General features: G+C 42.1%; 1 protein-coding gene across 4 annotated transcripts in view; it reads left to right on the forward strand.

The window, feature by feature from the left end:
* uckl1b (uridine-cytidine kinase 1-like 1b) overlaps window positions 1-16,516 on the forward strand; it is a 66,222-nt gene that overhangs the window by 23,150 nt on the left and 26,556 nt on the right. For 3 of the 4 annotated variants that reach the window (XM_014134724.3, XM_014134720.3, XM_014134723.3), the window contains exons 2-4: window positions 9,249-9,442; window positions 10,011-10,117; window positions 15,765-15,935. In XM_014134724.3, the coding sequence (XP_013990199.1) occupies window positions 9,249-9,442; window positions 10,011-10,117; window positions 15,765-15,935 (472 nt within the window). Of the gene's footprint in view, window positions 1-3,021; window positions 3,203-9,248; window positions 9,443-10,010; window positions 10,118-15,764; window positions 15,936-16,516 lie in introns of those variants that run through there. The other variant, XM_014134722.3, reaches the window with a different exon arrangement.

The raw sequence follows: 16,516 nt of genomic DNA on the forward strand, positions 1-16,516 counted from the left end.
GGAACCAAAAATCTCAAATTTGGACTCATCAGACCAAATGACAGATTTCCACCGGTCTAATGTTCATTGCTCATATTTCTTGGCCTAAGCAAGTCTCTTCTTCTTATTGGTGTCCTTTAGTAGTGGTTTCTTTGCAGCAATTCGACCATGAAGGTCTGATTCACGCAGTCTCATCTGAACAGTTGATGTTGAGATGTGTCTGTTACTTGAACTCTGTGAAGCATTTATTTGGGCTGCAATCTAAGGTGTAGTTAACTCTAATGAACTTATCCTCTGCAGCAGAGGTAACTCTGGGTCTTCCTTTCCTGTGGCAGTCCTCATGAGAGCCAGTTTCATCGTAGCGCTTGATGGTTTTTGCGACTGCACTTGAAGAAACTTTCAAAGTTCTTGACATTTTCCGGATTGACTCACCTTCATGTCTTGAAGTAATGATGGGCTGTTGTTTCTCTTTGCTTATTTGAGCTGTTTTTGCCATAATATGGACTCTGCCTTTTACCAAATAGGGGTATCTTCAGTATACCACCCCTACCTTGTCACTAGAGGTCGACCGATTAATCGGAATGGCCGATTAATTAGGGCCGATTTCACGTTTTCATAACAATCGGAAATCGGTATTTTTGGACGCTGATTGTTTTTATTTTAAAAATATTTTTTAATGTATTTTTTTTTACCTTTATTTAACTAGGCAAGTCAGTTAAGAACACATCCTTATTTTCAATAACGGCCTAGGAACGGTGGGTTAACTGCCTTGTTCAGAGGCAGAATGACAGATTTTTACCTTGTCAGCTCGGGGATTCAATCTTGCAACCTTATGGTTAACTAGTCCAACGCTCTAACCACCTGCTTTACATTGCACTCCACGAGGAGCCTGCCCGTTACGCGAATGCAGTAAGAAGCCAAGGTAAGTTGCTAGCTAGCATTAAACTTATCTTATAAAAAACAATCAATCAATCATAATCACTAGTTAACTACACATGGTTGATGATATTACTAGTTTATCTAGCCTGTCCTGTGTTGCATATAATCGCTTAGGTACACGTTGCTCCAACCATAAACATCAATGCCTTTCTTAAAATCAATACACAAGTATATATTTTTAAACCTGCATATTTAGTTAATATTGCCTGCTAATATGAATTTATTTTAACTAGGGATAATGTGTCACTTCTCTTGCAAACAGAGTCAGGGTATATGTAGCAGTTTGGGCCGCCTGGCTCGTTGCGAACTGTGAAGACTATTTCTTCCTAACAAAGACAGCCGACTTCACCAAACGGGGGATGATTTAACAAAAGCGCATTTGCGAAAAAAGCACAATTGTTGCACGACTGTACCTAACCATAAACATCAATGCCTTTCTTAAAATCAATACACAGAAGTATATATTTTTAAACCTGCATATTTAGCTAAAAGAAATCCAGGTTAGCAGGCAATATTAACCAGGTGAAATTGTGTCATTTTGCGTTCATTGCATGCAGAGTCAGGGTATATGCAACAGTTTGGGCCGCCTGGCTCGTTGCGAACTAATTTGCCAGAATTTTAGGTCATTATGACCAATTATGTCACCCGTTAGATAAAATACGGAACGGTTCCGTATTTCACTGAAAAAAAAAAAACATTTTGTTTTCGAGATGATAGTTTCCGGATTCGACCATATTAATGACCAGAGGCTCGTATTTCTGTGTGTTATTATGTTATAATTAAGTCTAGGATTTGATAGAGCAGTCTGACTGAGCGATGGTAGGCACCAGCAGGCTCGTAAGCATTCATTCAAACAGCACTTTAGTGCGTTTTGCCAGCAGCTCTACGCTGTGCTTCAAGCATTGCGCTGTTTATGACTTCAAGCCTATCAACTCCCAAGATTAGGCTGGTGTAACCGATGTGAAATGGCTAGCTAGTTAGCGGGTGCGCACTAATAGCGTTTCAAACGTCACTCGCTCTGAGACTTGGAGTAGTTGTTCCCCTTGCTCTGCATGGGTAACGCTGCTTCGAGGGTGGCTGTTGTCGATGTGTTCCTGGTTCGAGCCCAGGTAGGAGCGAGGAGAGGGACGGAAGCTATACTGTTACACTGGCAATACTAAAGTACCTATAAGAACATCCAATAGTCAAAGGTATATGAAATACAAATCGTATAGAGAGAAATAGTCCTATAATTCCTATAATAACTACAACCTAAAACTTCTTACCTGGGAATATTGAAGACTCATGTTAAAAGGAACCACCAGCTTTCATATGTTCTCATGTTCTGAGCAAGGAACTTAAACGTTAGCTTTCTTACATGGCACATATTGCACTTTTACTTTCTTCTCCAACACTTTGTTTTTGCATTATTTAAACCAAATTGAACATGTTTCATTATTTATTTGTGGCTAAATTGATTTGATTTATTTATTATATTAAGTTAAAATAAGTGTTCATTCAGTATTGTTGTAATTGTCATTATTACAAATAAATTGGGGAAAATCGGCCAATTAATCGGCAGCGGCGGTTTTGGGCCTCCAATAATCGGTATCGGCGTTGAAAAATCATAATCGGTCGACCTCTACTTGTCACAACACAACTGGTTGGTTCAAACGAATTTAGAAGGAAAGAAATTCCACAAATTATTTCATAGTTTTGATGCCTTCATTATTATTCTTCAATGTAGAAAATAGTAAAAATAAAGAAAAACCCTTGAATGAGTAGGTGTGTCCAAAATGTTGACTGGTACGGTATACAGTATTTTTAACAGTATTGAAAATTATACCATCTGTATTTTCGAAATATCCATAGATACGGTATAGACTGTATAAAGTCAAGATAAACTCTCCTGCTTTGTATGGATGGATCTATGTGTTGCTTTTCATAAAGAATGGGAAAAGCACATGCAGAAAACAAATGATATGCAGAGGCTGCCATGCGCTTCTCCCCACTCCCTCTCCAAGCTGCCTTGGGTGTGATGGGTCGGGTATGAAAACACTGAGCTTTTGTAACCTTGCTGCCTGCCACCTTTGACCCCTTGGTTGTTCAACTTGAAGATATTTAGGCTATAAAGCCGTGGGGTGGAGTAGCACAGGGGAGTGGAGCCACACAGGCAGTGAAAGTCCAGAACAGGCAGGAACATCTAATACCTACCTACCTACCTGGGACTTTCTCCTACCACAGAAATGGGTTCCGGGTTCTTACAAACATCTAAGGGAGAGGTGTGGATCTCTCGCTTAATCCAGTAGGTGGACACACACACACACATATATATATAATGAGAGAGAGAGATGTTAATTGATTTGACAATGTTAACATATGTTTCCCATGCCAATAAAGCCCTTAAATTGAATTGAATTGAGAGAGAGAGAGAGAGAATAGGAGAGAGGGAGAAATAAAGAAAAGTTTAGTGGAGCTACAAGGCAGACAGGTAGAAGTGTGTTTAGACAAATGGTTTAGGCACCAGGGTTGCATGGGGACGAAACTGCTAGACAGCTAAACTGCCTCTAGACATAATGGCTTTGTAAAAGGCTTGTTAGGAATGTGATAGGTTAGGTTGGTTGTCCTGGATTGTACTGGTGGTGACTTCAATTAGATCAGAGATTGAGTAGTTTAGGCATATTTCCCTACTGAGTTTAATCAAATGAGTGTGAGACTGACTATCCTTATTGTGGATATGTTTTAAGAACAAAGTTTCATTTCACATGTGGAGTCATGGTGGCTGTAAGTAATATTTTGGAGGGAATGGACTAAGCACTTTCCACTCCGCGTATTCTGTTCCGTGTCAGACAGTCTTTGTGTGGTTTGAGTTGGGGCTGCGATCTAGGTAGAATAGTAATAGATGCATTTGAATGCCCTCCCCACCTCCCTGTATTGAGCTCTTGGTCTGATGCCATCCCATGCCCATCCAATGAAAACAAATGCATTCTGTAGGTCTACGTGTATAAATGTCTGTTGCAAGTACCTGTGAACCAATCACAGTTGTTCTAATGTTGTGAGGTCCAGCGATCGGGTCTGGGTTGGTGTTAGTTTTGCATATCCATTATGTGCATACAAATTCACACGGGCAGGTTCAAAGTACCAATGCTGTGTTCGTAACCAAGTGGGAGGTAGGAATTTACCAGATGTGAAGTCGTAAATACCAGTTGGATGCATTCACATGCTTTGAACTTGTTGAGAAATGCAGATTGTCTAATTGCTAACAAGTTGCTAAAAGTACAGCTATCATGCTTGTAAACAAATGATACTGTTCAAAAACATGAATACATATATTAAATTATATTTTGTTGTTGCATATAACTGCCGAAAATGATGGTATTAAGATAATTACCTTAGTACAGTGTTTGCTCCACTAAACGTTGTGTGATTATGCTGCGGGACTTAGAAGTAATTTGTGGTTTAGTACGGTACCCTGCATCACCACTTCTTTGCTCCAGACCAGCGCAAGGGGGAGTTAGAGCACTGATTATGCTTTTGGGTCCTACTGTGTCTCTGACAATGAATGGGCGACATAAACCTAAAAAGAAACTGGTAATTGTGCACAACTTCAGTATTACTTACTAAAACTGTTGTTACACTAAGGTTATTTATTTTTTTGGTCAGGATTATTTTTGCTCCTACCGTAGTATTGTATGCCACTCCCGACCGATCATGTTGTACAGCGCTTGAGTGGCGCATTAGTCTAAGACACTGCATAGCAGTGCAAGCTATGATGCTACAGATGCTGGTTCAATACTGGTGCCGGCCTTGACTGGCAGACCCATGAGATGACTGTAGGTTTTTGGTTTCTCTCCCTCTAAATACAGAAATAAATCATTCTAAATAACAAACTGGCTTTATTTACAAATTAGTAACATTGTCTCACCCCATGTTCAAGAATGGCTTTTTTATCGCTCATTTTACGTTATTTGAAATCAAAATCATCTCCAAAATATTGTACTTTTTTTAAACTAAGAGATTATTTTTGTTATTAATTTAGAATTATATAAAAGCTGTTGGATATTCTCACAGATATATTATTAACCCTGTTATTAGCAGGACAATATAAATTGGTCATATTGTTCATGGCTTCCGAGTGGCGCACAGTGGCGCCTTGCAGTTCTCTAGCTGTATCCACTGAAAGTGCACAGGGTTCAAGGCATGAGGGCAGGGGGCACAGGATGGGTTGCAGAGCAGTGCACAGGAGACCGACCTAGCCCATGGGGAAAGGACGGGGGGTGGGTGTGGACCGCTACACTGGCAACACTTTAAGGGGCATTGCACTAATAATGGCGCTGACTAGGAAAATGTTCCCGCTGTTCTGTTCTTAGTGCCTGTCTGCACATTCAAACTAAAACAATGTAACTAATAATGGCATCTTTATGCTTTCGTTAATAAAATAATTATAGGGGCCTCCAGGTTGGCGCAGTGGTCAAAGGCACTGCATCGCAGTACTAGCTGTGCCACCAGAGATTCTGGGTTCGAGTCCAGGCTCTGTCGCAGCCGGCCGTGACCGGGAAGCCCTGGCCCAGTGTCGTCTGGGTTTGGCCGGCAGGGATATCCTTGTCTCATCGCGCACTAGAGACTCCTGTGGTCGCCAGGTGGCCGTTGTTCCCTCCGACACATTGGTGTGGCTGGCTTCCCGGTTGGATGTGCAGTGCGGCTTGGTTTGGTTGTGTTTCGGAGGATGCATTGCTCTCGACCATTGCCTCTCCCGAGTCCGTACGGGAGTTGCAGTGATGAGACAAGACTGTAACTACCAATTGGGGAGAAAGAAGTGGTAAAATAATAATTATAAAAATACTCTTTCAAAATGCTAATGTTTATTTAGTTATGGATCCATAACGAATTACTATGGGAATAAATATCACTGAATTACAGAAATATCCTCCAATCCTCTATATGTAATTATTGGCGGAGAGATATACTGTAGGCGACATGAGTCTCACTAGTGTTGAGTTATGTACTGTTAAAAGTGGTGTAGGTCTTATTTATTTAAAGAGCATATTGAAGCATGTTGAAGGATTTTAAGCAATAGGCTACAACTATTTTAGCACCGTTTTGCGCTGCGCTGAGACAAGCATGGGGACTGGTCTTGATAATCAATGAGATTTTTATTTTCACTGAATCTCCGTTTGGGTAGTGGTTAGACTAGAATTCGAAAATTAGGATGTAGAAATGTCATGCTCTTAGTGTAGCCTTTATTTAACTAGGCAAGTCAGTTAACCTCTATGGGCTAGGTGGGACGCTAGCGTGCCACCCGTGGTGCACTCCATCAACAGCAGGTGCATTTCAAGAGCGGCAAATTTGAATCCAAATAAATGTCAAAATTCAAATTTTTCAAACATACAACTATTTTACACCCTTTGAGAGATAAACATCTCCTTAATCTAACCACGTTTTACGATTTCAAAAAGGTTTTACGGCGAAAGCATAAATTTAGAGTATGTTAGGACAGTACATTTACAAGAGTTGTGTGTAATGTTTTGTCAATTCAAAGACAGGGTCACCAAAACCATAAAACCAGCTAAAATGATGCACTAACCTTTTACAATCTCCATCAGATGACACTCCTAGGACATTATGTTAGACAATGCATGCATTTTTAGTTCTATCAAGTTCATATTTATATCCAAAAACAGCGTTTTACTATGGCATTGATGTTGAGGAAATCGTTTCCCTCCAATAACCGGCAGTCAAGTCAGCGTCACAAATTAAATAATTAAAATTAGAAAACATTGGTAAAATATTATATTGTCATTTAAAGAATTATAGATTTACATCTCTTGAACGCAATCAACTTGCCAGATTTAAAAATAACCTTACTGGGAAATCACACTTTGCAATAATCTGAGCACTGCGCCCAGAAAAATACGCGTTGCGATACAGACTAGACGTCATGTTGGGGAGATCTAAAATCGAAAATACTATGTAAATAATCCATTACCTTTGATTCTCTTCATCAGATGTCACTTCCAGGTATCACAGGTCCATAACGAATGTAGTTTTGTTCAAAAAAGCTCATCATTTATGTCCAAAAATCTCCGTCTTGTTAGCACATGATCTAAGCCAGCCGGACTTCTCGTCATGAACGAGGGGAAAAAATATATTTACGTTCGTTCAAACATGTCAAACGTTGTATAGCATAAATCATTAGGGCCTTTTTTAACCAGAACATGAATAATATTCAAGGTGGACGAATGCATACTCTTTTCTAACGTATTGGAACGAGGGTACCCAACATGAACTCGCGCGCCAGGTGTCTAATGGGCCATCATCGTTCCATGGCTCTTGTTCGGTCAGATCTCCCTCCAGAAGACTCAAAACACTTTGTAAAGGCTGGTGACATCTAGTGGAAGCAATAGGAAGTGCCAAAATATTCCTCAGCCCCTGTGTTTTTCAATGGGATAGGTTTAAAGGTAATACAACACATCAGGTATCCACTTCCTGTCAGAAAATGTCTCAGGGTTTTGCCTGCCAAATGAGTTCTGTTATACTCACAGACACCATTCAAACAGTTTTAGAAAATTTAGGGTGTTTTCTATCCATATGTAATAAGTATATGCATATTCTAGTTACTGGGTAGGAGTGGTAACCAGATTAAATCGGGTATGTTTTTTTATCCAGCCGTGTCAATACTGCCCCCTAGCCCTAACAGGTTAAGAACAAATTCTTATTTACAAGGACAGCCTACGCCTTCCTCCCCGCCGGGGAATTGAGACCCGGTCTCCCGCGTGCCTGCACAACACGGGGATTCTTTAGCTAAATAGCCCAGTACTGTAGCCTACTCCTGACCGTCACGTTGTACAGCGCCATATTTTCCGTTCCATCCTAATGGAAATCCAGAGGGTTTTTCACTTTTCTTGGAATAGAAACACTGTAATATTAAGCAAATTAATTATGCAACATTTCTTAAAATCGGTCCCATATGCTATGTTCTTACAAAAAAAGGTTTTAAATTCTCTAGTACAGCCATTATTGAAGGCTACCAAATGCTTCTCAAAGATGCCCTCTGGTGGTCAAACTAGCACTAACTAGCATTAATGGTACTAGTGGTTCACACTTAAATAACTTCCCATAGAATTCTGCGGCAACATGCAACCTGCACCGCAGTACGCTGCAACTTTTAAAGGACGAATCACTGTAGGTGACGTCAGAGGTCAGCTTGTGGGAAAGTGGGAGCTCTGGATGATAGAGGAGTTTCCCACTAGTAATTACCAGTTGGAGGGGCATTCAATTGGATTTTTCCCAGTCGTATGTGGTAAATTCCCACTTGGTTATGAATGAAGCATTATGCTCTCTCTGTCAAAGATGGGTCTGCTAAGAGAGCTCATCTTGCAAGATCCATGCCATGTTTATGAGGCTATTTAGCAACGGTAGGCATTTCAGTATTTAGTGGTAACTAAAATAAGAAGTTATAATAGTCATATAAGCAGGGTTTAATTTGTTGCATATTGCAACAATCCAAGTGTTGATGTACTGTAACCCTGATCAACAACAGACACAACAGTCCCCTTCCTCCCGCACCTGTGAAGACAAGCTGACTCTCAGGGGACAAAGGCTTAGCCTCAGGTCACACTTACACAACCAACCAGTGATCTTGCATTTGTCTTAGAAACCAACTGTCTGTGTTAATGTGCATGGTAACTGTGATGTGAGCTTGCGTACCCTTGAGAAAGTTATTGAGAAGAGGGGAAGAAATGGAGAGAAAGTGATGGGGATTGACTCAATTCTATCATGTGATTGACTTATATTCAGTGGTTTGTATAGGAAGCAGTATTCTCACGCTAAACAAAGTACTTGGTGTAAACAGAGCACTGATCAAGGGTCCATCATAAAAAGCAACAGGCTGATTGATTACTGATTCCTTCTGACTGTTAGTACTCTGTGTTAATCAATGTAGAAGGATAGATATGGAGGTGTTGCCATTGTCAGGGATACAGAATCACGTCAGTAATGTTTGTAGTATGCTGTGTCGTTTATCAGGTAAAGCAGAACGGGAACACACCTTTTTCTTGTTTTATTACAGCCCAAATCAGACAGGTATTTGTACAAACGTGACTGTTGTGAAAGGTTTTATGTTGTCCAAACATAAACAACAACATATCCCATAATGCCTTTCTGTATCTCTCCTGATGGTCCTCACATATATCAGTGTGTTCTATGCAGCGTTTTGTTGTATATGCAGTAATTTGTTACGCTTGGTCCCGAAGTCCAAAAGAACACAAATCTGATATTCACACATTCTGTGTTTTACAGGGATAGTTCACACAAATTAAGAGGTGTCGCTCTTCTATCTCATTATTTTTCAGCGGGGGCGGAGAGGGCTCCCTGGACAGACTCCTCACCTCCGTCAGCTCTGGGCTGTCACCACGGAAACGGACTACCAGCCAGTGCAAGTCAGAACCGCCCCTGCTGCGGACGTCCAAGCGGACCATCTACACAGCCGGCCGCCCACCCTGGTATAACGAACATGGAACCCAGTCCAAAGAGGCATTCGTCATCGGTAGGAACCCTCAGGAGAATTTAATAGAATAATGCTTCGTTGTCTGTTTTATGTGAGAAAATGACCTGTCTCCTGCTTCCCAAGCCCTCTAAGTCAAGACACAGACATGACATGGGGAATGTCACAGGGTTAAGATCAGCTGCAGGGCTATCCACAGCCCTCTATTCCTGATCAAATTGCTTGTGAATGAGACTACGTATTACAGTAACATCGTCATGCACCTGAATGCTGTTCTATGATGCCGTGGGGGCGTTTGCTTTGTTTGACAAAGCAGAGGGGATAACGTCTGCTACAAGAGGAAACCTGACTTTCTTGGGAATAAGCATCAACGTGTTAACTGATAATGGTTATTGATGCCCCATCGTAAGTCATTATTTGATATTTGAACACGGCAGGAGGGGTTTCTACACCACTGAACAGAAATGTTTCAGATAGTGCCCTGCTGATAGAAGAGACTCGTTCAGTTACTGTAGACATTGAAAAGCTACTTTCAGTTGAACCAAGGACTTTTAAGCGGTCTACCTCGCTCATCTCACCTAGTTTCCATTGTGCCCTGTGTGTCCTACAGGTCTGTGTGGGGGCAGTGCCTCGGGGAAGACCACAGTAGCCAGGAAGATCATAGAGGCTCTGGATGTCCCCTGGGTGGTCCTGCTCTCCATGGACTCCTTCTACAAGGTGTGGGTGTGTGTGTGTGCGCGCGTGTGTGTGTGCGCGTGTACGGCACTATAAAATCCGAAGAACGCAGACGGAATCATGGAATCCAGACATTAAAACGTAATTCGACAATATTCAAAAATGTATTGAACGTAGTAAGGAACCAACTAAATGTTCTGAAAATTAATGAATTTGTCCAAGTTTATCGTAAGACATGAACAGAATGCGTCAGTGATTCGTACGAGAATTCCCCATCTGTGTGTGTGGTGCGCGTCTGTGTATCCGTTAGTAATGATGCTCATGAAAAGTCTTCTGGGAAATGGAAAGGTTTTCCCCAAAACATTCTCAATTAAATGTTCATTACAAAGTAGCCGAATGATGTCATGGTTATTTGTATCAATCTACCACATGTGAGCTACAAAAACACAGCTAAACAACAGCCTCTTGCTAGGTGCAAACTGGAATTAATGGATAACTACACCCAGAATCTATACACTACCGTTCAAAAGTTTGGGGTCACTTAGAAATGTCCTTGTTTTTGAAAGAAAAGCAAAGTTTTGGTCCATTAAAATAACATCAAATTAATTGGAAATACAGTGTAGACATTGTTATTGTTGTAAATGACTACTGTAGCTGGAAACGGCAGATTTTTTTTATGGAATATCTACATAGGCGTACAGAGGCCCATTATCAGCAACCACCACTCCTGTGTTCCAATGGCACGTTGTGTTAGCTAATCCAAGTTTTTCATTTTAAAAGGCTAATTGATCATTAGAAAATCCTTTTGCAATTATGTTAGCACAGCTGAAAACTGTTGTGCTGATTAAAGAAACAATACAACTGGCCTTCTTTGGACTAGTTGAGTATCTGGAACATCAGCATTTGTGGGTTCAATTACAGCCTCAAAATGGCCAGAAACAAAGAACTTTCTTCTGAAACTCATCAGTCTATTCTTGTTCTGAGAAATGAAGGCTATGAAGGCTATGCGAGAAATTGCCAAGAAACTGAATATCTCGTACAACGCTGTGTACTACTCCCTTCACAGAACAGAGCAAACTGGCTCTAACCAGAATAGAAGGAGGAGTGGGAGGCCCCGGTGCACAACTGAGCAAGAGGACAAGTACATTAGTATCTACTTTGAGAAACAGACGCCTCACAAGTCCTCAACTGGCAGCTTCATTAAATAGTACCCGCAAACACCAGTCTCAACGTCAACAGTGAAGAGGCGACTCCGGGATGCTGGCCTCCTAGGCAGAGTTGCAAAGAAAAAGCCATATCTCAGACTGGCCAATAAAAATAAAAGATTAAGATGGGCAAAAGAACACAGACACTGGACAGAGGAACTCTGCCTAGAAGGCCAGCATCCCGGAGTCGCCTCTTAAGCTAAGGACCCTGGGACTAAACACCTCCCTCTGCAACTGGATCCTGGACTTCCTGACAGGCCGCCCCCAGGTGGTAAGGGTAGGCAACAAAACATCTGCCACGCTGATCCTAAACACGGGGGCGCCTCAGGGGTGTGTGCTTAGTCCCCTCCTGTACTCCCTGTTCACCCATGATTGCATGGCCAAGCACGACTCCAACACCATAATTAAGTTTGCTGACGACACAACAGTGGTAGGCCTGATCACCGACAACGATGAGACAGCCTATAGGGAGGAGGTCAGAAAACTGGCAGTGTGGTGCCAGGACAACAACCTCTCCCTCATTGTGAGCAAGACAAAGGAGCTGATCATGGACTACAGGAAAAGGAGGGCCGAACACACCCCCTTTCACATCGACCTGGCTGTAGTGTAGTGGGTCTAGAGTTTTAAGTTCCTTGATGTCCACAACACCAACAAACTATCATGGTCCAAACACACCAAGACTGTCGTGAAGAGGGCACGACAAAACCTATTTCCTCTCAGGAGACTGAAAAGATTTGGCATGGGTCAGATCAGATCCCTGATCCTTAAAAAGTTTTACAGCTGCACCATCGAGAGCATCCTGACGGGTTGCATCACCACCTGGTATGGCAACTGCTCGGCCTCCGACCACAAGGCACTACAGAGGGTAGTGCGTATGGCCCAGTACATCTATGGGGCCAAGCTTCCCGCCGTCCAGCACCTATATACTAGGTGGTATCAGAGGAAGGCCCAGTCACCCAAGTCATAGACTGCTCTCTCTGCTACCACACGGCAAGCGGTTAAGGTCCAAAAGGCTCCTTAACAGCGTATATCCTCAAGCCATAAGACTGCTGAACAGTTAATTAAATGGCCACCCGGACTATTTACATTGACAAAAAATAAATACAAAATAAATAATAATTTTACATTGAGCCCCCTCTTTGTTTTTACACTGCTGCTATTCACTGTTTTATCTATGCATAGTCACTTTACCCCTACCTACGTGTGCAAATTACCTCGACTTACCTGTACCCCCGCACATTGACATTGAACCAGTACCTCCTGTATATAGTCTTGTTATTGTTATTTTATTGTGTTACTTTTTATTTCTTTTTTTACTTTAGTTTACTTAGTAAATCTTTTTCTTGAACTGCATTGGTGGTTATGGATCGTAGGTAAGCATTTCACAGTAAGGTCTACAGCTGTTGTATTCAGCATTTCACAGTAAGGTCTACAGCTGTTGTATTCAGCATTTCACAGTAAGGTCTACACCTGTTGTATTCAGCATTTCACAGTAAGGTCTACAGCTGTTGTATTCAGCATTTCACAGTAAGGTCTACACCTGTTGTATTCAGCATTTCACAGTAAGGTCTACAGCTGTTGTATTCAGCATTTCACAGTAAGGTCTACACCTGTTGTATTCAGCATTTCACAGTAAGGTCTACACCTGTTGTATTCAGCATTTCACAGTAAGGTCTACACCTGTTGTATTCAGCATTTCACAGTAAGGTCTACACCTGTTGTATTCAGCATTTCACAGTAAGGTCTACACCTGTTGTATTCAGCATTTCACAGTAAGGTCTACACCTGTTGTATTCAGCATTTCACAGTAAGGTCTACACCTGTTGTATTCAGCATTTCACAGTAAGGTCTACACCTGTTGTATTCAGCATTTCACAGTAAGGTCTACACCTGTTGTATTCAGCATTTCACAGTAAGGTATACACCTGTTGTATTCAGCATTTCACAGTAAGGTCTACACCTGTTGTATTCAGCGCATGTGACAAATACGCTTTTATTTGACAATAACAACACAATAACAACATATTTAACAGCACAATAACAGCACAATAGCAACATAATAACAACCCAATAACAACCCAATAACAGCACAACAGCACTCATGCACTGTACAGCTTCCCTCTCACTCCCCTCAAAATCTGAATGAGATCTGGAGATGGTTTTCTACAGTGTTTTAATACCACGTAATCCCATTCTCTCTCTATCTCGCTCTACTTCCCCTCTCTATCTCTCAAACCTCAGTGACCAGGCTTTTGAAGAGATGGAAAGATCCCCGAGGGGATAAGGGGGTAGATGTAAAATGAGAGGGATGAGAGAGGGGGAAAAGAAGCAACATTTGGGTGAGCGAGGGTGTGGACAAGAGGAGAACGATATTGGCCAACCAACCATCATTAAAAGAGTCATCAGCTTCCCCTTACTGTGTTATGTAACAGAGTGACAGCCTGACTTTACTGGAACTCTACTAGCTTTGCTGTAGGTCACCAGCTTTACTGCAGCTCTACTAGCTTTACTGTAGGTCACCAGCTTTACTACAGCTCTACTAGCTTTACTGTAGGACACCAGCTTTACTGCAGCTCTACTAGCTTTACTGGAGGTCACCAGCTTTACTGCAGCTCTGTTAGCTTTACTGTAGGACACCAGCTTTACTGCAGCTCTATTAGCTTTACTGTAGGTCCCCAGCTTTACTGCAGCTCTACTAGCTATATTGTAGGTCACCAGCTTTACTGCAGCTCTATTAGCTTTACTGTAGGTCACCAGCTTTACTGCAGCTCTACTAGCTTTACTGTAGGTCACCAGCTTTACTGGAGCTCTACTAGCTTTACTGTAGGTCACCAGCTTTACTGCAGCTCTACTAGCTTTACTGTAGGTCACCAGCTTTACTGGAGCTCTACTAGCTTTATTGTAGATCACCAGCTTTACTGCAGCTCTACTAGCTTTACTGTAGGTCACCAGCTTTACTGCAGCTCTACCAGCTTTACTGTACATCACCAGCTTTACTGCAGCTCTACCAGCTTTACTGTAGATCACCAGCTTTACTGCAGCTCTACCAGCTTTACTGTAGGTCACCAGCTTTACTGTAGATCACCAGCTTTACTGCAGCTCTACCAGCTTTATTGTATGTCACCAGCTATACAGTAGATCACCAGCTTTACTGCAGCTCTACCAGCTTTACTGTAGGTCACCAGCTTTACTGTAGATCACCAGCTTACTGCAGCTCTAACAGCTTTACTGTAGGTCACCAGCTTTACTGCCGCTCTACCAGCTTTACTGCAGATCACCAGCTTTACTGTAGATCACCAGCTTTACTGCAGCTCTACCAGCTTTACTGTAGGTCACCAGCTTTACTGTAGATCACCAGCTTTACTGCAGCTCTACCAGCTTTACTGTAGGTCACCAGCTTTACTGTAGATAACCAGCTTTACTGCAGCTCTACCAGCTTTACTGTAGGTCACCAGCTTTACTGTAGATCACCAGCTTTACTGCAGCTCTACTAGCTTTACTGTAGGTCACCAGCTTTACTGCCGCTCTACCAGCTTTACTGTAGGTCACCAGCTTTACTGCAGCTCTACCAGCTTTATTGTAGATCACCAGCTTTACTGCAGCTCTACTAGCTTTACTGCAGATCATCAGCTTTACTGCAGCTCTACCAGCTTTACTGTACATCACCAGCTTTACTGCAGCTCTACCAGCTTTACTGTAGGTCACCAGCTTTACCAGCCACCTTTGGATCTTCACTAATGCCACTTTAAGATACCAAATACCAGTTGTGAGTTAACAACCAAACACCATTTCCATGTAGAACATCAGCAGCAGTGGTAGTTGCCATTCATCACAGATCTAGGTGCAGTTTACCCTAACCCAAATCTTAACCTTAATCATTAGCGAGATTTAAAAAAGTACTGACCAAGTAACAGTTATCTGGGGAAACATATAACTCCTGCTCACTCCCATATGAATGGATATCCACTCTGAGATATCACGCCTCTCATTCTGGCTTCCCAGACCCATCTTGGCTCTGGAGTAGCACTGGAGTGGCTGTATTTCTATGACACTGTTACTTATAAAGTGCTTATGATTGAACCACGAGAGGAGGGGGTAGGAGAGTTCCAAATACCAGGGATCGAATTTGAAAGGGCTGGCTACGGTCCAGTGCAATGTGCATGCACTTGCACACACACACACACACACACACACACACACACACACACACACACACACACACACACACACACACACACACACACACACCTTCTGGCAAGTCCTCACAGGAGGGACACAGCATTCCCGTCTCGCCTAAATTTAGTCAAGTTTAGTTGAGAGGCACTCCAGTAGGGTGAGTGTGTGCACATGAACGTCCACGTGCACATGCCTGCGTAACTGTGTTATCTTCATGCATCATCCACTGATTTTTCAAGGAGGTCTTTCTGCTTGCGAAACGGCCATGATTTAACGTTATTTTAATGTTCATCCAATGTTGTGTGCAGGTTCTGACTCCTGAGCAGCAGGTCACGGCAGCCAGTAATGACTACAACTTTGACCACCCGGATGCCTTTGACTTTGGCCTGCTGGCACACACACTGAGGAAACTCAAACTGGGCAAGAGTGTGAAGATCCCTGTGTATGACTTCACCACACACGGACGCCAGAAGGACTGGGTGAGGACACACAAACACACACAGAAATGCCTCCCCCCCCACATTGCAGTGTAATCTTGGTCTAGATATTGGGGTAGGGTTATTGCAGTGTAATCTTGGTCTAGATATTAGGGTAGGGTTATTGCAGTGTAATATTGGTCTAGATATTGTGGTAGGGTTATTGCAGTGTAATATTGGTCTAGATATTGGGGTAGGGTTATTGCAGTGTAATATTGGTCTAGATATTAGGGTAGGGTTATTGCAGTGTAATATTGGTCTAGATATTGGGGTAGGGTTATTGCAGTGTAATATTGGTCTAGATATTAGGGTAGGGTTATTGCAGTGTAATATTGGTCTAGATATTGGGGTAGGGTTATTGCAGTGTAATATTGGTATAGATATTAGGGTAGGGTTATTGCAGTGTAATATTGGTCTAGATATTGGGGTAGGGTTATTGCAGTGTAATATTGGTCTAGATATTAGGGTAGGGTTATTGCAGTGTAATATTGGTCTAGATATTGGGGTAGGGTTATTGCAGTGTAATATTGGTCTAGATATTGGGGTAGGGTTATTGCAGTGTAATATTGGTCTAGATATTGGGG

The sequence above is a fragment of the Salmo salar genome, chromosome 13 (assembly GCF_965601325.2).
Source record: "Salmo salar chromosome 13, fSalSal1, whole genome shotgun sequence".
Lineage (NCBI taxonomy): Eukaryota > Metazoa > Chordata > Actinopteri > Salmoniformes > Salmonidae > Salmo > Salmo salar.